We start from the raw sequence: 21,296 nt of genomic DNA on the forward strand, positions 1-21,296 counted from the left end.
ATGACAATCAAGCTGTTGCATCAACTCGTACAGCCCCTTCTGTCAGCTGCAGCCAATCACTCAAAATTGGGCATGCCAGCCCTTCCTGCTCGTCCCGCTCCTTCTGTGCCCCTCTGGCCAGCTGGAGAGCTCTGGGATGGTAAGATCAGCAAGGAGGAGGCCCGGAGGGGGCTTAGGGAGGGTATGAGCCAGGCATTGGCTGTCGTGGCCTGCAGGGACAGAACCCTATAGACTGGACCAGGATGCAGGTGATCTCTTCCCTGGGGCTAGTCCTGTCCCCTCCTGGGCCAGGAGGAGGCCGAGGGGGAAACTCGGGAAAGGTATCTTTCAGCCTGAGGCCTTGTCCCTCCTTCGGGGGTCCTGGTCCCGATGTGAGCGCTGCTGGTCAGCTCGGGACTGGATGCGAACACCGTGGGCGTGTGCCCAGAGCCAGGTTGGGCTGCTGCAGCCCCCAGCTCTCTCCCCGGGAAGCCATCCAGTGACTGTGCCAGGCACTGTCCTACGCCCTGTGCATACCTGCCTCGGGAGGTATGTGGCATCTGCCCCACTTTCACTTGGGCTGGATGACACGACTTGTTCCAGCCAGTAGGTCTCAGAGGAGAGCCTCGTTCCCAGGTCTCCCTGCAGCCAGTCTGTATTCTTCATCACCCACCCTGTGCTACAGATAGCTGCTTTGGCCCTAAGCTAGCGCCTTGCTAGGACCGTGGGAACCAGAGGGCCACTGGCCAAGGTGGGGACCACTGGGTGGGGACTCACTGCAGTGATGGCTGGGGGGATGGCTCTGGTTGGCCCCTGGGTTGCTGTGTGGCCGTGGTGTCATCAGCTGGCTCCGTGCCCTTGAACTGTCTTTAACAGGCCTGCCCCCACCCCCATGTCATCTGCTGGGGTCTGGTTTTTGAGCAAGTCGTAGCTTCTTTCTGGGGTGGCATTTATCCCACAGTTCTGGACTCTTGCTGTCCTGGCGCTGTCAGGGGCTGAGGACAGACCAGGCCGACACAGCCCCTGCCCTCATTGAGCTGACCCTTGACGGCGGGGGCGGGGGAAAGACTAGATAAACGTATCAACCAAACAATAACACTAATAATTGTAATTGCAACGTACGCCTCAAAATAGCGGTGCAGTGCGACAGAACACAAACGGGGGAGCCGTTGAACCTGAGCGGGACAGGTGGCCCGGGAAGGTGTGGGAGAAAGGAGAATCATTTAAACCGAGACCCACAGGATGACCGGGAATGGGAGGAGGGAGCACTGCAGCAGAGAGGAGCCTGGAGGAGTCCCGAGGCGGGAAGGAGAACGGGCCATCTGAGGAACAGGGAAAGCACAGAGGGGCCTGGAGAGTAAGGAGTGAGGCGAGAAGAGGGCAGGCGAGGTGGGAGCACCAGACGTGTGGCCTGCAGAGAATGGTGAGGATTCCCTTCTGGCCCTGCACAGGGCAGCGCGGCTGAGAACCAACCTCGGGAGGGTTAGGAAGCAACGCCTCTTCTGCGTCCTCATAGCCCAAGACCAGCCGGGCAGCCAGGGGAGTCCGGCAGGAGCGGTGCTGGAGGGACTCTGTGAGGACAGGAGCGCGCCTCCCTGCACTGTGCCGCTCTGGGCTCCTGCCGGCCGCCCCCTGTAGCACAGACTCCTCTGCAGCTGGCGATCGAGGGCCGAGAACAATGTGGAGAATCTCCGGCCAGGGCTGTGGAATGGACGGGATTCTATTTATAAGCAGAGAGGGGCCGAACAATGGAGCAACTGCCGCCTCAAGGGTCTGCGGCCTGACCTCCTGTGGGGCTCTGGAAAGCCTCAAAGCCAGACCCCGGAAGAGACGGCAGCGGAGATTAGACAGCTGAAGGGCGTGGAGCCAGCTGCTTCCTCCAGGGTCTGGTCACCTTCAGCAGAAAGCAGCTATCAACCCCCATCCACGTATGGTGTGTGCCAAGACGGGCTCAACAGACTCAGCCTCTGCCTGCCCCCCCCCCCCATTGCAGTTTACACAGACGACCACATACAAGGCTGGAGCCAGCAGAATGGGAGCAAGCAACTACACGACAGGCAGGACGTTTGCTGTGGTCCACGTCCAAGGTTGGCTCATTTTCATGGGGTAGACAGGACAGGTCTGTGATAAGGGGCTCAGCAGTGTCCCTGGCACGAATAGGCAGGTATTTCTTCTAAATGAATGGCTATCTTTTGGAAGCAAAGTCGTGAGAGCCAACGTGGCTGGCCCAGACCCAGCAGAGGGCAGGGGACTGTGGCGCAGGGCAGGGCAGGAGGCACACCTCAGGCTCTTTCTGGCTCCAGCACTAGCTGGCTTGAGACTCAGCAAACTGCTCACTCCCTCGGCCTCACGTTCTCACCTGCAAAATGTGGGTTATAGTTTCTAGCTTGTAGGTTAAATGTGAAAATGTCTGCGAAGCACATAGGATAGACAGTACCTGGCACATAGTAGGCATTCAATAAATTATCACTACTTTTATAATTGAACACAAGAGACGAATGTGTGTTAGAAACACCACCTGCAAGTAAGCCATGCTTCTGTCCAGAGACACCAACAACGAAGCGCTTCCCAGGATGAGTTCCAAGGAATTTGGCTCCAGCAGCAAGGTTCCTGGTCAAAAAGATTTGGGAAATAGCTATTTCATCTTATTGATTTACAAAGCAAATTTGCATATAGAGGCTCAAAGTGTCCTCCAATAAAAAGATCTGTTAAATTTTGTTGTGTCCATTCTTTTCCCCAACTTATTTGACCACAGCGCCCTTTTTGTTCTGGCTGCACTAACTGCCCACAGGAAACATTCTGAAGCCAGCAGAAGCTTGGGGGCTACAACAATCCGAAGTCCAATTGCTTTTTTCCACACTTGAGTGATAAGGGATCAGACCAATGAGGAGAACACGAGGAGGGGGAGGGAGAGCTGAGCCCAGACAGCCAGGGTGGCAGACACACCTGCCCCCCTTTCCCCCCAGCAAGCGACACCTAGAAGGACGAGGACTGAGAGCCAGCAAACGCTGAGAAGCACTGGTCAGGTGTTCTGAGAGAAACTGTGAATGAGAACTCCCAAGCTGCTGAAACTAGAGAGAAAAGGACAAGACTGAGAGAGCCAAGCTCGGGAGGACGCGGGGACATGGCTCCTTACTACTTGGTCATAAAGGACTACGTGGCGAGCAGACACAGAGGGAGGGAGCCACGTCGGGAGGCACGATGAGGGCAAAGAAGCTGTTTCCCCTCATCGTTCATCGCGAGACTCCACAGAGGCGGCGTCCAGAGCTGTCTGAGTGGGAAGGCTGTGACAGCCCACCTGTGTTTTTTCTTGAGCAGGTGCCCAAAGAGCAGCTGCCATTTACACTCGGTGTTTCCTTGACAACCTCAGACAGATCCCTTATTCTGGATTAACGGCAAAAGAAACACGTCCACGGGAGTCAAGTTCTCTTTCAGATGCTCCCCGGGAGGAAAATACTTAGTTACTGCAGTTAAAGGGTTTCTCAAAACGTGGTCCATGGACCGTCTACGTTGGAAATCACCCGCAAAGCTTGTCAAAAACGGATTCGAGGGCCTAACCCAGCTCTGCTGGATCAGGACGTCAAACTGAAATCGAGCACTTCAGCAGCGGAGCGTCGTTCAGTGAGGGACGACCCCTCACCCGATGTGGTCCTGTGTTTGAGAGGGGGCCGACAGCCAGATGGAAGGTGCCCCCCACCCCAACCCAGAGGGTAAAGTGGGAATCTACTTAGAATTGTTTACCGCGGGTGTAGGGCAAGGTCCCACAGGGTGAGAACAGCCACCACTCAGTGAGGACCCACCGCGCCAGGTGCTCTCCCTGTGTCACCTCAGTGAACCCTCACAACCATGCCGCAAGACCACTATCCTCACCTCCACGTTACCACTGAGGGAAAAGCCCTCACGACACCAAGAGGCCAAGTGCCTTGTTCTGGCCACAGAGCTAGCGAGGGTCGGGGTCAGCCTGCACGGTCCACGCCCTTTCCGTAGTGCCCGGGACCTGACCTAGAAACTTTTCTGGAGGTCGCCAGAAAGAGAGCAAAGCTGAAGGCAGGCACCAGGCCACTTGCGGGGACGGGCAGGACAGCGTGGGGGACCACTAGCTTGGGCACTAGAGGGCTTCACAGCCACATCAACGTGCGAGGGGACTTGTGCGCTTGCCCCCTTTGTTATCTGCGTTCTGCCTGTCCCTGAGACACCCGACTCGTGGCCTCTCTCGCCGTGTGGCCATCCGAAGCACGAACTGTGAATACACATTCATGTCTGGAAAAGCCTAGCAAAACACGACCTCGCTCATTAAACTGCCTTCCCCCTTTTCCTTCCTGCCTTTCCTGAGTTACACAGGCAGAAATACAAATGAAGCCACTGGCGACTGCCAGCCTACCCACCGTGGCTGCCTGCCCCACAGGGGCTGGGTGTGGGCATCCCCCAGCCTGTGCCGCAGTTGTTGCCCCCTCTCACTGGGACATGGTCCCCACACTCCTACCCCTGCTCTCTGCCCGCCCCATCTGGGAAGGCTCACGCCCCGTCCTCCTCTCCAGGGCAGGCCAGAGCCGCTGTTCATTCCCGGCCTGCCACCCTGGGAGCTGGGGTTTCAGGGGATGCATGCTGGCTGTGCTCTCAGATGACCCCCGCCACCTACGAGTGAAATCGACCCCAAAAAAGGAATTCCGAGGGGCTCAGGCACCAGCAGTGCATTCCCCCTATGGTGGTGGGGGGGGGAGGGGCGTTATCCTGCCAAGCACAGCTGATATGGCCTTATGGAGAGATGTCACATGCCACCTCAATGGAGGATTAACGCAGAGAATTTGAGGTCAAGGGTTTAGGCCGAACCAGCTTCTATTTATAAGAAAGAGTCTCTGGGGGAAACAGAAGAACAGGAGACTGGCTTGGTCTGGGTGTCGGTCGGCAGGATGACACGTCAAGGCAGCAGTCAGCTCTGGGTTACCTAGTCACACTGCTCCCTTTATTTTTTTTTTGTGAGATCAGCCCTGTGCTAACATCTGCCAATCCTCCTCTTTTTGCTGAGGAAGACTGGCCCTGGGCTAACATCCGTGCCCATCTTCCTCCACTTTATATAGGATGCCGCCACAGCATGGCCTGACAAGCAGTGCGTCGGTGCGCACCCGGGATCTGAACTAGCGAACCCCAGGCCACCGCAGCAGAGCGTGTGCACTTAACCGCTCACGCCATAGGGCCAGGCCCACGCTGCTCCCTTTAAAGGGAGGCCCTCTGCTGTGAGCTTTTCCCACCAAAATTTGAGTTCCTTTGTCTCAAGATGGCCCCTGAATATAAACTAAGAAGTACGTGTTGGGGAAGGGGCCTGGCTGTGTGGACATCTGGGGACCATCCTCTGACCCATGGCTGAGGGGCCTCATGTGAGGACAGGTGGAGACAAGCTCTTCAATTCCACAAGGACCAAAACGGTACACATTAAATTACTGAAGTCCAAGGTCTCCGAAAGAGGCAGACGCCCTAATTAATGGAAAGGCCAAACAGACCCTCATTCTTCTCTCATAAACTGCACAGAGAACAAAATAAGTCACCCAGGGACACCTGGTTTGGGGTTCCTGAAACCCAACAGTGCTGCACTACGAGATCCTCTTCTGATGAGCCTAAGAAACCATGGATTTCAACGCCCTAGGGCGTCCAGGCCCATGTTCAGTTCCTCGGGATCAGATCTGCAGGACTGGGGCAAGCCTGTGAGGCACCAGCAGAGGGGGGCCAGCAGGGCAGTCTGTGGCACAGGGGCACCTTGTGGAGGACTACCCTCCCCAACAAGCCAAGAGAACCAGCAAAGCCACACCCTGGCTGTAACATGACAAATTAAATCACACGGAAAACTTTTATTAAAACATTTCAAAATACAACTTTCCAATATGTAAAACTCTGAACAACTGTCCCTTTCCAACCCCCCTGCTAATGACCCAAGCCAGAGCCCTATCATATTCTGGACCCGAAAGACCACCAATTCTTACACGTACTTTTGATGCAAGCCCGTCCCTGTTTGTCAGCAGCTGTCTAGGATATCACAGGCCTAAGAAATAACATATGGCCCGACCTGAAGACACTGCATTACCCACACGTTAATGAGACTGAACTGACGATCTCTAGGCCTTCCTCACAAACACTTGTGGCATTATAGTGCAGTAGCCTGGGTCTACCCAAGGGTTATCTGCACTGTGGGTAACAGACAGAGGGCCAGGCGTGGTTACCAATGTCACTGTCACCTACTGGAGATAAAGGCTGTCTTCTCAATCAACTGCCCACCTCCCCTCCAGAAGAGAAGAAATTAGGTGTGGGACACCAGGGTCCAAGAGCCAAATCGAGAAGATGTGCTGAAGAGGCCGTCCCGGGGCAGCAGAGCCGCCAGGAGCATTCACTGGTCTGTCCTCCAGGCCCCTCGCAGCCACCTGCACTGTAAGCTGCTGCTACCTCTTCTGAAACGCAGTGACGCCCGCACAAGTGTCTCCTTCCCTCCACCCAGTCATAAAGTGGGCACCTTGAGGGTCCTGACACCCGACAGCAAGAAGGACAAGAAGGGGAGAGACCATGCTATGGCCTCAAGAAGGCTGCTGCCGGCACTCGACCTCCTCCCTATGTGGAGGGCCCCAGGTCCGAGGGAGCAGGGGAGACTGGCGGGGGAAGCTGCCTACTCCCTTGATTCATCCACATCTATGCCGGTTACTTCTGATGCCCTCCTTGAAGACATGCACTGCTGGCTGACGGGAGGCTGTGCAGGTTTCTCAGAGCCACAGAAACGAGGCAACCTCTCTCCTTGGCTGTGACCTGAAAAAACCTACATACGTTCTGTATGGAAACAGACCAAACAGTTTAACAGCAGGGAGTAGAAAAAAACAACCAACACGAAATACAAAACAAAACAAGGACGCAAGCATCTCCAGAGTTTTGGTTTCTGCTGTTTCTTTCTGGGTGTGTGTTTCAATGAGAACGTTCACTTTACAGGACGGCTCCAGTGTTGCTCAGCGAAGAGTTGCTGAGAATGCAGCTGGTCACAGGAACGGAAGGGCACACCGACAGCCACTCAGCTTCTCCAGCCACCAAAGCCCTGGACGGACCTGCAAGGAAGCCCGGGAGAGAGGCGGATCAGCTCCTGCTCTGACGAGAAAGGGCTTCAGGGCTCATGCAACTGCCTGTGTTCAAAGTTCAGGACTCTGAATTTCTAAAGTCATGCAATTCTACACAGAAACTAGATTGAGGATCAAAAAATAAGACTTGATAATGGGCCTGGAGCTCGGTGGTCAGCATGAAGCTTCTGAGACACTAACAGGGAAATAAGGCAAAGCATCTCTTAAGTCCTGTCTTCTAGTCTTTGCTCTTTGGAAGGCACATTCTTCTCTCTCTTATGCATGGCCCTTGAGAAGGCTAGGCCTGGCACCTCCTGCCATATTCTTACTGAGATCAGCAAGTCCACACCTGCCACGGAACCCCCACGCTTCCAGGACAAGCTTTTAAAACAGGAAAAATGGATACAAAATGTACAAGACAGCAAAAATCAGGAGTCCATATTTTCACATGTTGTACACTCTTCCATCCTTATTTAATGACTCAAAACTGGAGACAGACACTTACGAGTTAGATGATCCAAAGTTGAATCCTGAAAAAGATGAACAAGGTGAAGTTAAAACACAGACATTTGAAAGACGAAGGTGGACTCCAGGCTACATTCTTTCCCTCCCTTTATTCCCTATGGAAAGCTCTCCTGCCCACCGTCTGCAGGCCGGGCAGGAAGGTGAGTTGTCTTCTTAGTATTTTAGGGTTCTTCCCTCCTCCCCCTGCTGGGGGCAGGCGGAGGGTCTCCGGCATGGCCCCTCTCACTTAGCTGCACTGTGCCACACAGATCCATCTCATTAGGAAAATGTGTTTTTTCTACTTTTCCCATCCAGTTGCTTCCTCTTTTTCTTGAGGCGAGAGAAGCAGGACACTTGCGTTCCACGCCTGGCTCTGCTGCTCACCGTCTGGCCCTTTGGGCAAGCTGGCCTCCTGGAGTTTCTGTGTCTTCATTTGTAAAATAATAACTTGCCTAACTTCTGTGCCTCATAAGTGTGTTGCAAGGATAAAAAGAGAACATACATATTCCACTATCTGAATGTCCACTAAATGAAAGACATTTTGTGAAGTCTCCACATCTTGTTTTCTGAGTCTGTTGGCTTGGATTTTTAAACCAAGGTCTAGCAAGATGGTTATTATTTTGGGTTCTCAAATCTTGAGAGAAAATCAAGTCAGTCATTTATTTGGTAAGCAACGGCACCATGTTACAAGCCTAAATGAAACCTAAAAAGAACACTGTGTCTTTCAACCACTTTCAACTTTTAAAATACTAAACTGAATAGCCAGGTAAAAACCACCCATTTCTTTGGCGTGTGTGTGTGGGGAGAGCATTTACTGAGGAAAAGGCAGGAGGGAACACTGTGAGGGAAGAACGTCTGGCTGCCTACCTCCTCCGCCCGAGCCAAAGCCAGAGAATCCCCCGCTCTGGCTTCCAAACCCAGAAGTCTGTTGGGACAGCGATCCGAAAGTCGGAGCGTTCTGACTTGCAAGGGTGCCAAACGATGTGGTGTTGCTGCTGCTCCCAAACCTGGGTTCCAGGGAGAAAGCAGATTCATTAGCGTGGCCGCGCTGTCACTCTGCTGCCCGAAAGCCTCAATCCACCCTCGTCAGTCTGGGAGGGCACGGCATACAGATATCGAGGTGATGTGCTTGGTTGACTGGTCTAAACTAGCAGCCGCTCAGAAAGAATGGGCCAGAGCCAGAGCAAACCTTCATCTCAGCTTTGGGAAGAAAAATAACAGGAATACAACATGAAATCCAACTTGTCCAGTGTTTCAGTTTTCAGCCACTGGCTGGAAATTGCAGGTCATTTGGATATTAAGCAGCACTACATTTTTTTCTTTTTCTATCTCCAATAAATCTTCAATTCTATTCCGTTATTTTAGCATTTCTCATTTGTCGACAACCCCCGCCCCCCATTTATTTATCTTCAGCTCCTCTCTGGATCTTGATTCTATTTACTGCTCACCACGAGGTAAGGTGTATTCTACACGCACAGATGCCATGGGCCTGCTCTCACTGTACTTTTTCCCCAGAGTGGTCCTGACTGGTCTTGATCTTTTCCTACTCCTGCCTCAGGCCTCTCATAAACCACAGTGGGAAGTCCTCAGATGTCTGTGGGGTCAGAGACCATGGACTTGAAAAAGGGTGATGGGTTCTTCCGGAGATTTCACACCAGAGGTGGTACTTGTTACCCTGTTCGACAAAATGCAACTAACCAGCCAGATGGGATTTATGTGGGAGAGCCCCTCCAAGGCAGAATATAATACTTTTCTACTAGTAAAAAAAAATAGCTGGTTTCAAACAAGTAAATAAAACCTCAAATTCCCAGTCAACCAAAAACCTTCCACCAACTCTGTAGTACTCTGGGCTGGGTGGTCACTGGAGAAATCAGCGTCCATCAAAACTGGCCAAGAATACTGGTTTAAGTTAGGCCCAACTCTCCTCGAAAAGCTTTCCTTAACTTTAATTCTCAGGGTTTCCTGGGGGAAACTTAAAAGACCCATTAGTCTCTACATGAAATCCAAGACACAGTACATCAACTTGCTCACTTTCCTTGAAATTTGCTAGTATTTCTGCACCAGCATCTTTCATGGAGGAGAAAGGGTATGAAAAAGAACATACTTAAGTTTATTGTCAAGATAAAGATGGTATCACCTTGCCAAGACTGCTCCCAAGTACCTTGACAATTCCCAAAAACAAAGCCCCCTTCCCCAAATCTTTTGCTTTCCACATCCAGAGCCAGTGCCGAGGGCCAGGATCTACCAGACGTGGATTTCAGACCTCAACACCTCCTCTGTCAAGACACTCCGCAGTCATCGCCACATGCATTTTACCGTGACTTTGTGGCGTGGTGAAGGCTTTTTTCTCCTTGGGGTTTTGGCAACCAGACTGAACTTCTGGGGTCATTAAAAGCAAATCCCTACTGGGGCATTTTCAAGTGACGACGTGCACGGGCAGCAAGAGCAGCTTTGAAAGCTGAGCAGTCATCGTGACTCTTGCAAGTGTGGGGGCCGGGGTAGTGCCCAGGACAGAGGCTGAATGAAGTAGACGGAATACCCACGCCGGGGGTCTGGAGTGGAGCAGGGCATGCACGAAGTCGTTTACTCAAGGACGATGGGTCTAATGTACAACAATCCCATGAGGAAAGAATCTAGTGAACACTATTCATTCAGAATTTCCTAACAGATGTTACCACACAAGGGGCGAGCTTGGCTCTACGGTAGCTGTGGCAGGGCTATTTTTCGTCCTTTAACCAATCCCTTAGCTCCACCAGGAGAACGGGGGGCTGCCAATCAGTACTCGACATATCAGGGCACAGCAACGTCTACTCACGTAGTCGACAGAGTCTGGCTTGGAAGAAATGAGCCCTCCCCTAGAGAGAATAGGAATTCTAGAATGACCTGTTTGCTGATTTCAAGGGAGGGGCCTTCAGCTCACAGTCAAGAGTAGGGAACTTTCCTTTCAAAACAAGAGTACCAGGCCCCAGTGCCTTCGGCTGGTCTGAGCTTGTGGGTTTCCCTAGGTCCCTCCCCGGGGGGCTTACCCGAATCCTCCTGCGCTGGCAGCTGCAGTACCCTCTCCGAACACTTTGCCTCCCGTCGAGCCCAGAGGGCTTGTAAAGGCTGGGGCTGAACCGAATGCTGGCACCCCTCCAAACCCAGGGGATCCCCCAAAAGTAGGAGGGCTGCCAAACACTGGAGCAGCACCGAAGCCACCTGAGCAAAACAGAGGCAAACAAACAGAAACAGGGAGAAAGAAAGAAGGAGACAGGAAGAGAAGACAATGAGTAGTGAGAAACCAAATCAAAAGAGGAAGGAAAAAAGGGAAAATACGTTAGAAATTCAAATACAAAGAGCTATAACAAAGGGCAACACCCCTTCCATCAGCACAATAACAATTAAAACCAAACACCAAGCCGCCCCCCTCCATTCCTAGCAGAGGGGTCTGGGGTCCACTCGGGAGAGCTCCTTGGAATTCTAAGAACCCAGCAGCCCCCATGTTTGTCTGCGAAATCCCCAGTGCCTCCCAGAGGCAAGCTGGACTCATCAGCTCTATATCTTGTGAAGTCAGATTGCCACCAAGAAGCACCATGGTCATTTTAGGTCCCTTCCCAGCCCGTGTGCAGCTGTGAGACTCCTCATTGAAAAACTGTTCTCAAAAACTCCAACCCCTACCCAGATTTGATTACTTATCACCACCCAGGCAAGGCATCTAGCTTCATGGAAACCCACATGATAAAATTAGAGGCCCCAAGTCCCCTCTCGGGGAGAATCTGTGAACTGGGTTATAGGAGGGATGGGGAGACACCCAGCGCTGGCACTCAGCCAGGGGCTTTTTATTTATTTAAAGCCTAATGGCTCTCATGTCTCTCACCCGTCTCTCTCTTTGTACAGAAAATTTTTTAAAAAAATGCTTTCTCTCTGTAGTCAGGAATTGCTCCTCAATAAACAAGCACACTGAATGTCTTCTCTGGAGGAAGGCTAATGTGTAAATGTGATAAAGCAACCAATCCACTGTGAGGAGAGCCGTCCTAGTCCAGGACTCCTCTGCAGGCCCCCACACTGCTGCTCATGTGAACACGGGCTGGCGGGCTGCACACTGTTAGGTGACTGCACAGAAAAGGGTCAGGCGTGCCTGAAGCAGCCTCCCTGGATTAGTGAAGATGCCCATCAGGCAGAAGAACGATGGACCATCCTTCCCTGACTATCCCTTCTGCTCCTGAGGAGGCTTCCCAATCCCCAAGATACTGCTGAAATCATTCTAGGCTATCAGCAGAGACCATCAGTGAGTGTCTGTGGAATGGAATGGAACAAAATGGTACAAGAAACGTGCTCTAAAGGAGAGTATTTCTTAAAACGGGTAATGCCTAGGAGCTACGTGCTAAAGGGAATGACGGTGCTACGTGCTAGGAGCTACGTGCTAAAGGGAATGCTTGCCTAGGGACAAGCAAAGGGGCGATCAGCTCAAGGAGACAAGGATGTTATTCTCGCCCCTTTCAGAAAGAGAATCCCGTTGTAGAGGGATAATCAGGCCTCCTTATTATAAGCATGAGCCCACCACAAGCTTCTGCCTGCCACCTGAAGCAGGAAAGATCAAATACCGGGTGTGAAAAGCTGTCAGCTAAATTCTCTAGTTAACTGTTATTTCATTTCATGATGTAATCATTTGCTTATTTACCATTAAAAGTGGTTGCACAACTGAGAAGATACTTTTTGCTAAGGCTCATGTTTGGGTTAACATTCTGTAGTTTAAAACCCTGAGTGAAATCCCAAGCCATGATAATGGAGACTGTTCAGTTACAAATACAACAGAATGGAAAAAAAAAGTGCTAAAAAACCCCTGCTGCTGAATTATTTAAGACCAAACCCAGCTCTAGTTACACTTTCTTCCTAGACACACAGGGCTTTCTCCAGCGCTCCATATTGTTCAGACTTGGTGGTGGAAGGTGAGTGAAACACGAGAAGTCACAATGATACAGAAGGTAAACTGGACAGAGGAGGGAGGAGATTCAACACATACACGCACGCACAATGCCCCCAAACAACAAACCTGGGTCACAGCTAAATGACACAGGAAGAGAAGGGTCACTCTGGTCTTATTTTTGGAGACAAGCAACTCACTCCTGATGCTAGGTGGGGTTCGATTTTATTAGATGCCATCTTTTCATGATTTTCTTCTCCAGAAGAAACAGAAACTTACTAATACTCAATGATAATAAAAGATCTCATTTACTGAGAGCCCTCCACGTGCCAGGTGCCATATAACGGTTTGCTTTAATCCTCCCAATAAACCTGGGATCCCTACTTCACAGGTGAGGAAACTGAGGCTCGGAGGATCCGTCACTTGTCTAAGTTGGGGCAGCTGCTAAGTGGTGGAGCTGGGATTGGAACAAGGTCTGAGTGACTCAAAAGACCACCTATCATCCAACCGTTATGTGTCACGCCACCTCCCTCCACTGCCACTAAGGCCAGCAACTCTAGCAAGAGCAGTGGGGTGAACCCAATGGACCGGGGATGGCAGCAAGGTCATTTTCAGTCTGTCCCCCTCCAATAATCTCCAGCACTGTTCTTTTCTAATGCAATTGTACTGAAGGGAGGATGGACACTTTGGGAATTTTTCAAAGACCCATCAATCTAAAATCCATCCCTCTGAGAGCAGAAAGCGAGAATCCTGACCCTTTAGGCATTTGTACTGCAGCGGCAGGAAGGTTAACTGCTTTACCTAAAGCAGCCCTTCCTTGTGCTCCATACTCTGAGGCGCCTCTTTCTAGGGAAGGAGCTCTTTGAGAACCGACACTGGCTCTGCAGCAGAGACAAAGTTTCAGAAGCACAAAGGAGAGCAGTCTTTCCTCCACCCCCACCTCCCCCTTTTTGCTTAGTGGTTCATTCATCCCATGTATTTGAAAGGTAGCTTTCTCTGTTACAGTCCTGAATCTAGGCGGTTTCATGGGGCAAACAGTCAAATAGGAAAAATATTCTGAAAGGCAGAAGATACATTTTCTCTAAGACAAAAAAATGAGAGCATCAGGTTCTCACATCAATTGGAACGGGACCCCAGGATAGGGAGAACACATAAGAAAAACACATGAGTCAAAGAAAACATTATCAGGTTCCTTAAAAAAATAAATTAAGTCTTGATGATTAACGAACCAAAATTTCTTAGTCAAATAACATTTACCCTGTTAACTAGGACCAAGAACCTTGTAGTCTTTTCCTTTTTAAATCATTCACTGCAGGGAAGGTTGGGGGCAAAACAAAGCTGCAATGCTCATTTCTAGTCCATTTTAAATTCTAGGAAAAGAGTATCAAAAACTAGTATCCAAAGACTAACCCACCCAAGTCACAGGTCTGAGTAAAGGGGCCCAGTGCGTTTGGAAACCATAGCAATTTAGGCTCTAAAAGGCCGAATTCCAGGTACTAATTTGGGACAGTCCTAGGTCAGAGCCACCTATGCATGTGGTCCTCAGGTAGGATCCTTCCTCTGGGATTTGCATAACCTCAAAGTCTCCCATACACTGCTCACTCATGGGAGTTTGGTTTAAAAACTGCTTTCTCAACAAACAACCCCCCACCCCCCGCCATGCCCCCTGCCTTAAAAAAAAAATCTTTTCACACAAGGGTAGGAATGCAGACCCTCTGCAGATCTCTGAGACAGAAATAGGACAGAGAGGTAGTTGACAGAAATGAATTGTTTTTCTATCTAAACATATATTGTTTAAAATTTTTAATTATAAATATAATACATAATTATAAAAAGTCACACAGTTTATAGATGTATGCTTTAAAAGTAATGTTGGGATAAAGAGTAGTGCTGGTAATATTCTTTATTCTTGATTACATGAGTATATTGCAACTGTGAAAATTAACTGAGCAGTACACTACGATATGTGGATACTGTATATGTATATGTAATATATTTATGTATGTTATACTCAATTAAAAGTAAAAAAAATGTGATTTGGGAAAAAGGGCAAAATGACAGACATAAAAAATTAAACAGATAGTCTGTCTTGCCCATGACGGTAATGAACACCCAAGCAAGTCTGTGACTCAGGATGCTCTCTTGTTTATGTTTCAGTTATCACCTTTTCTTGTGTTCCCTTACTTTGGCTGTTCAGCAATTCCTAAATATTTACAATGTTTTCTTCCCCAGGAAGACTGTAAGTTCTCATAGGCCTGCACTCTGCGCTTTTTAACACGTCTCAGGAGACCTAGAGCAGTGTCAGGAACACAGCAGATGCTCGGTAAATATATAAATAAATTGGGGGGGACGTCACTTCATCTAGATGCCAATCCTACTCCCTTGGGAACCACCCTCGAGAGATCTTCCAGATCTATGCATGTGTAAAATAGACGTATAAAAAAGAACCACAGCTAGTAAGGATAGAAGTACCTGTTTTATTTGGAGCGGAAAACCCGAAGCCTTGGGATGCAACACTTCCTCCTCCAGAGCTAAAAGTGCCGGTAGGTTTCTGCTCTCCAAATGATGAGCTGGCAAATCCACCAAAGGTCTTGGCCCCACTGTTTCCGAATAGGTTAGAGGTATCTGAAGAGATGAAAAACGTGTGTGAGGGAGGTCAGAGGGAGAAAAATGTCCTTATTTACTTCTTAGAATAGAGAAGGATGAAACCTCAGCCAGGTGTTTTGGGAGAAGGGTGTGACAAAGAAGTCTAGGATCCAAGGGGGCAGAGCTGTAGCGCAATGGATACCTTCTCTGACTTGCACCCATCTTGATGACAAGTTCTTAATCATTTTGGTACCCAGACTCAGGATTTCCTGGCATGATCCTACAGGCACAAAATAAAGAGGTAGCAACAGGCCCCAATGAAGAGGGTCCTCTGCAGAAACTCCTCTGTGCTCCCACAGGTATCAGGCCTATCCACCAATAGAGGACCAAGACAGCAGCTCCACAAGAGACTATCTTCTCCTGAAGACTAAGGCTTGTTTTCATCGATCTCCTCACATGCAGACCAACTTCAAATTTTGTCAAACTAGAGAAAATAAAGTTAGAGCAAATCTAAACCAAGCATGATGCTTCCAGCATTCTGCTTTTATAGGCTAGTCGGGCATGCTTGCTGTTGCCTGGTCTGCTCAGAGAATGGCAGATGACACAAGAAAACCCCCACTGCTCCTACCTCTGATCTGACGGGAGCTGGGGATGTTCTCAAGAACATGAAGAGGCCAGCAGGACTCCCAGGCTGACTTCCTCTTTCTAAGGGGTTCAGTTAAGCCCTTGACCTTTTAGATGCTTATCTAACAGGTCACTCCCTCAACCATGCACTGAATCTGCTCCAAGAATTAAAGGAAAAAAGGAAACTTCTAAAAACCAAGATGGGTGAGAGGTGTTTTGTTACAAGAAGTGCAAATCTGACAGGCAATATATAACTAGCCAAAGTCATATACACAGAAGCAGCCTTGGATAACACCAAGAGCACGCTATGTATCAGCAATTTTTCTTTTACTTTTTTTGGGGGGGAGAGGGAAGCTCACATTTCCCCCCATGTTTGGATGGGCATTTTAGTAAAATGAGTTTGTACCCACAATAAGGCAGGGAAAAGTTATCCTGAAATGGGGTCAATGCCCAAAGACACAGGCATAAATAGGAGGCTGAAATGATAAGCTCTGGGTGGGTAATGATAAGCTCTACGTCACCAAGTGAGAAGTACAGACATCTGTATAAGCCCATCAGGCGCTCAAAGTAAAGGTGGAGAAAGGAGAGCAGTGGAAAGGGAACGACTCTCTCTCAAAGCTGAGCTGTGTGAAGAGGTGGTCCACCCCCTAATCTGTCAATCCCAACGTCTCTCATCTCACTCTGCTGCCAATCCCACCCCAGAGTGAGAGGCAACTCTGTGAATCCTTCCCGTTGCAGTGCTCTTGATCCACAGGCTAGGACATAAGCAGCCTTATCTCAGGGACACCATCACCTCAACTCTCCAGGCACAGAGCCCTGGACTACCACATGGTCACCTGCTCTGTGAAACTAGTGCTGACAGTTCAAGAGCGTGGCTATAGTATGTCACGCACTGACAGCGGGGTGATTTACAGATCCCTTTCCAGCATCCTCACAGACGGTACCACAGGATTATTTATTCCCTGCTGTCCTCTTTGAACAGTCTGATCTTCCCCCTAATGAGCTAGCTGGAGGTTACATCTGGTTCCACCAATGGCAGGACATTTGACACTGGAGACGAAAACAGGCTTCTCAGTCACTCCTTTTACTTGGAATTTCAAGAACAGAGGACTGCAATTTTCTGACTCTGTTAGTGCTAACAATGCAGAATTCCAAATAGCACACAAATCTAAGTGCAAGATTAGGGGCTAGATCTCCTCTTGGAGAAACTCAAAATACAGAGGGGAAATGATTTTACGGGGACAATGTTGGGAGACTTAAATTCCTGAGAAGTCAGAGAACATTTAGAAGTCTTTGGGTTTCTTTATCCCTTTATCTGTTTAAGAATCCTGTCTTTCAGATGTTCATAGCGTATTACAGTGGAACAAGCATGAGTTTTACAGTCAGACCTGGCTTAGAATACCTACAACAACTATGACATTGGGCAAGAACTGAACCTTCCTACGTCCCAGCTTCCTCAAACATAAAAATGGGGACAGCAATTGTGGCCATGCCAGGCTGCTGTAAACACCAAATGAGACAATGTACATAGAGCACCCAGTCAGGCATGTGGTAGATCCTCAGAAAATATAACCTCCCCTCTCTGTCTTTAACTCTTCCTCCTCCCATATCCCAATCACGTTCCGTGTAATAAAACAGAGAGTAGGTGAGCTGTAAAAATTAAATCCTTTTCATTCTGCAAAAATCACAAGAATTAAACCATTCAAGTCGTAAGAGCTGTCATTTGCAGTCTCAAAAGGAACTCTACATGTTGAAACGTTTTAGGATTTATTTAAGCTGCTCTGAAACAAAGTGGCATAAAATGATGTCTGCTTCTCTCTGTTTCTATGGTCAACAACGTGTTTCTCTGTTTTCTCCTAATGGCTCCAAAATAAGTCTCTAGCTCTTGAAAATACGTTAAGTAAGAGAATATCTTGGTGGTTGGAACAATATTTCACTGTAGAGATTCTTCTTCACTTCTGAATAAACTGGCCAGTAAGAAAACCTGTCTTTGCAGAGCCACCAGGCGACTTCCACTTTGGGGGTGACAAGTACAGGGGAAACTGGCATCTGCTCTGGGCTTCCACCCTGCTGGCACAATGTGGATCCTCGCTGGTCTTTTATCTGGCAAAAATACTAGCATAATCTAAGATTAGAGTCTGACCCAACTTAAATTAAATTATACTTGATATACCTTTGATATAAATAACATCACAGAGACCAGGTCCCATGTCATTCTGCAGGTCTAAAGTCACTAAACAAGAATTCAACATGCACTGAGAAGGGGGCTCTCAAGAAGCTCTTATCCAGGACACTTTCCAAGACATTTTCTTAAAGAACAGTTGCAGGCCCAAAAGATCTTTATCAAACGGCTTCTACATCCTCACACGAATACGTCTTTCAGGTCTCTGAACAGAAGGACTGTGCTGGCCGGCTCCGTGGCTTGGCGGTTGAGTGCGCGTGCTCCGCTGCTGGCGGCCTGGGTTCGGATCCCGGGCGCGCACCAACGCGCCGCTTCTCCAGCCATGCTGAGGCCGTGTCCCACACACAGCAACTAGAAGGATGTGCAGCTATGACATACAACTATCTACTGGGGCTTTGGGGGAAAATAAATAAATAAAAATTAAAAAAAAAAAAAAAAAAAAGAAAGACTGTGCTGAGAATGCTTCTAACCAGCATCCTCAGGACAAGACTCAGGAGGCAGTAGGTCTTTACAGGTAACTGTGGGGCCGAATTTTAAATGACCCCAGGGGTTAATAGCATATCTTTGCTAGAGTCTCTGGGGAAGAGAGAGAGAAGAAACTTTTACAAAGTGTGAGCCTACGGATACAGAACACGCCAACTCCAGGCAACAGTACTTCCAGCTTGTCTTTCTCGGTCATCACATAGTTCCCATCACTTCTCAGGGCTAAAGAGGGCAGCTTCCAGACCAGGCAGTCTGGGGCCTAAATGTCACAGAGGGAGCTTGTGGTTGGCTCAATGTGTGCTCAGCTATCTATCTGTAAGGGAGCATGTGCAGTGCCATGTGGAAAGAGCACAAGGGCTGTCCAACAAGGCACAGCCGGGAGGAGCACTGCTACACTGCAGGCCAGCAAGACCTCAGGAGGCACCACAGTGGACCAGAGCCAGGAAACATTCTTGGATTAAACCGTGGCTATGTTACTTAATGGCTGTTACCCACCTAAGTCCACATCCCTTCTCTGAACCTATTCCCTTATTGGTAAAACAAGGACGGCCACACCTAAAAGTACTGTCGTAAGAAGTGATTAGACCACATACACTGAGCACCTGGCACACAGGAGGTGATCAAGAAAGGCTAGTTCCCTTCTGCTTGACGTCCTGTGAGGGAACGGAACACAAGGGCTGCAAGAATCCAGAGAGGAGAGAGCACTGTGGGCCACGTGACCCTTAGGCCAAGCTGCACAGAAAAAGAGCCTGACACCGGCCCTTGAAGGAGGGGAGGTTCAGGTGGGTGCAGCACAGGGAGCAGTGTGAGCCCTGCACTGAAGCAGGGGGAAGTGAGAGGTGTGTGTCTGTGTGTGAAGGACAGCAAGCAGACATACTGGTTGAAGCAGAGGGAATGTGTTGGGGGAAGTGAGTCAAAGTCAGAAAAGTGTGTTGGGGCCAGCTCCCTGAATTTCAGCCTAAGGAGTTGGTTTGGACTTTATCCTACAGACAGTAGGATAAAGGGTTTTGAATAGGGACAGTGGCAAAATAAAAGCAGAGTTTTAAGACAATCAATTTTATGGATTTCCAGACCACAGCAGAGGAGACTGGAAGCAGGGAAGGGAGTCTGGAGACCACTGTGAGCACTCAGATGATGATGGGGAACACACCCCACAATCACAGAGAGAAAAGAGAAGAAAATAAGCAACGAAGGAATTGTTTGAGAGGCAGGTAGAGAACCAGCAGAGTCGATCCACAGTCCAGGAAAGAAGTGGGGTTCCAAAGTATCAAATGCTGCAGAGTCACCCAAGGAGCAAGAGGCCGTCCCTGGTGACTTGCAGAAAGCATTCTTACTTAGTTCTGTAGCAACAACAATGCCCTCCCCAGATGACTTCTAGCTCCTTCTTCTCCATTGTTCCTTCCTCTTATCCTGCACTTAGTCCTCAGGGATACAGAGAATTCCTGTCCCTTTCACTATCAAATCATACATTTAGTTTTTAAAAACAAAATAATGTTAAGCCTTTCCTGTACCCTTTCAAATTCACTTAAACATCCTTTAAGCATAAGAGTAAACTGCTAGTTTACAATAGCCAACGTTTAGGAGATGAAGACTAGAAGGTATCTGGTGTTAAGATAGATACGTGTTTATTTTAAACCAGAATTAAAGAATTAGAAACAATGGTGTGCCAGTGAACAACAGGCTGGAGGGAGAGAGTCCTGATTTGTAGTGGTGTAAACAAATATTCCCTGATGTCACTGAACGTGGAGTTGGGGAGACATGTGCACAGCTGGCTCTCGTGAGCCAGTGCAAGCCAGCTCCAGCCCAACATTGAGAGAAGGTGATTCTTGGACAGGTAAGAGCCACGGCATTAGAGATGAAATCAGCCAGGAGAAAAGGAATTTTTACAAGGGTATTATGACACACTGAAGTTTTAACAAAATAGACTAGTAACACAATCTCACAGATGATAACCTACCTATGGGATAAACCCACATTTCTAACTAGCATGTGCCAGATGCTGTGTTTGGCACATTATGTATGATCTAGCTAAGTTCTAGATCTGCCACTTTATGGCTTTGTGAATGAAAACAAAACAAAAAAACAATCATCTAACCACCTTGGGCTTGCTTCCTTACTGGAAAATGGAGAGTGCTATACAAGGATCATGTTTTCAAAGTATGTGCTATGGAGCCCTGCAGTTCTGTGTTGACAGCTGGGGAACAGATGGGGAAACCACCCAGGTGTATCTCTGGTTTTTGACCCCTGCTTCCGAGTACTCTATTTTTATCTGTTTTACATATCAGGATTCTGCTTAAGACTTCATCTGCAGAAACAGTTTCTGAAAACCTCTAGACTCGATTTCAAAGATCTTCTCAGTCTAGGAGTCTAAATTCCTCCTGGCAGACTGAAAGTTGAAGAACAAAGTTTCTGATTATAAAATTTCACAAGTTAAGAGGTATGTGTCTATTGACTATAATCTTTCCTTATATATTACTACTAGATGGATAGCGACATCAAAATATCTGATCTGTGAATCCAGAAGGGAGACTCAGCATGGAGAGCTTTGCTTTTAACCCCATGAGCCTTAATATTAAGGAAATATCTGTCCTGTCTGTAGAACATTAGCTCTCAATTCATTAAGATCTAGCATAGCACAACGGATGAGCGAAGCTTCACGGACAGCATATTAAACGAGAAGCTAAGACGAAGATGACAGGTTCCCAGCTTCTCATCTCAGCCTCCATCAGCAGCAGGATATTTTTTAAAAAGACTTAAACAAACAATTTTCTTTCATTTCAAACCGTGAATAGACAGATCAACAAAGAATTTTAAAAATTAGCTGGAGAAGAAAGTGCCAGCGGAAAGATACAGCTTCATTTGAAAATGAGACAAAAACGTAAGAGATGAGAAATAATGAAGGCTTCAACTTTTGGGTGATATTTCTCTATAGTAGCCGAATTTTAAAGGA

General features: G+C 48.6%; 1 protein-coding gene across 3 annotated transcripts in view; it reads right to left on the reverse strand.

The window, feature by feature from the left end:
- Nucleotides 1-5,807: 5,807 nt before the first annotated feature.
- NUP214 (nucleoporin 214) overlaps nt 5,808-21,296 on the reverse strand; it is a 97,539-nt gene continuing 82,050 nt past the window's right edge. For all 3 annotated transcript variants that reach the window (XM_014781963.2, XM_087418911.1, XM_087418910.1), the window contains exons 32-36: nt 14,944-15,096; nt 10,595-10,766; nt 8,436-8,575; nt 7,570-7,594; nt 5,808-7,055 (exon numbers count right to left, since the gene is read on the reverse strand). In XM_014781963.2, coding sequence (XP_014637449.2) covers nt 7,022-7,055; nt 7,570-7,594; nt 8,436-8,575; nt 10,595-10,766; nt 14,944-15,096 — 524 coding nt within the window. In that variant the 3' untranslated portion in view covers nt 5,808-7,021. The remainder of the gene's footprint in view (nt 7,056-7,569; nt 7,595-8,435; nt 8,576-10,594; nt 10,767-14,943; nt 15,097-21,296) is intronic.

The sequence above is a fragment of the Ceratotherium simum genome, chromosome 29, assembly GCF_057802395.1.
Source record: "Ceratotherium simum simum isolate JZ-2026a chromosome 29, ASM5780239v1, whole genome shotgun sequence".
Lineage (NCBI taxonomy): Eukaryota > Metazoa > Chordata > Mammalia > Perissodactyla > Rhinocerotidae > Ceratotherium > Ceratotherium simum.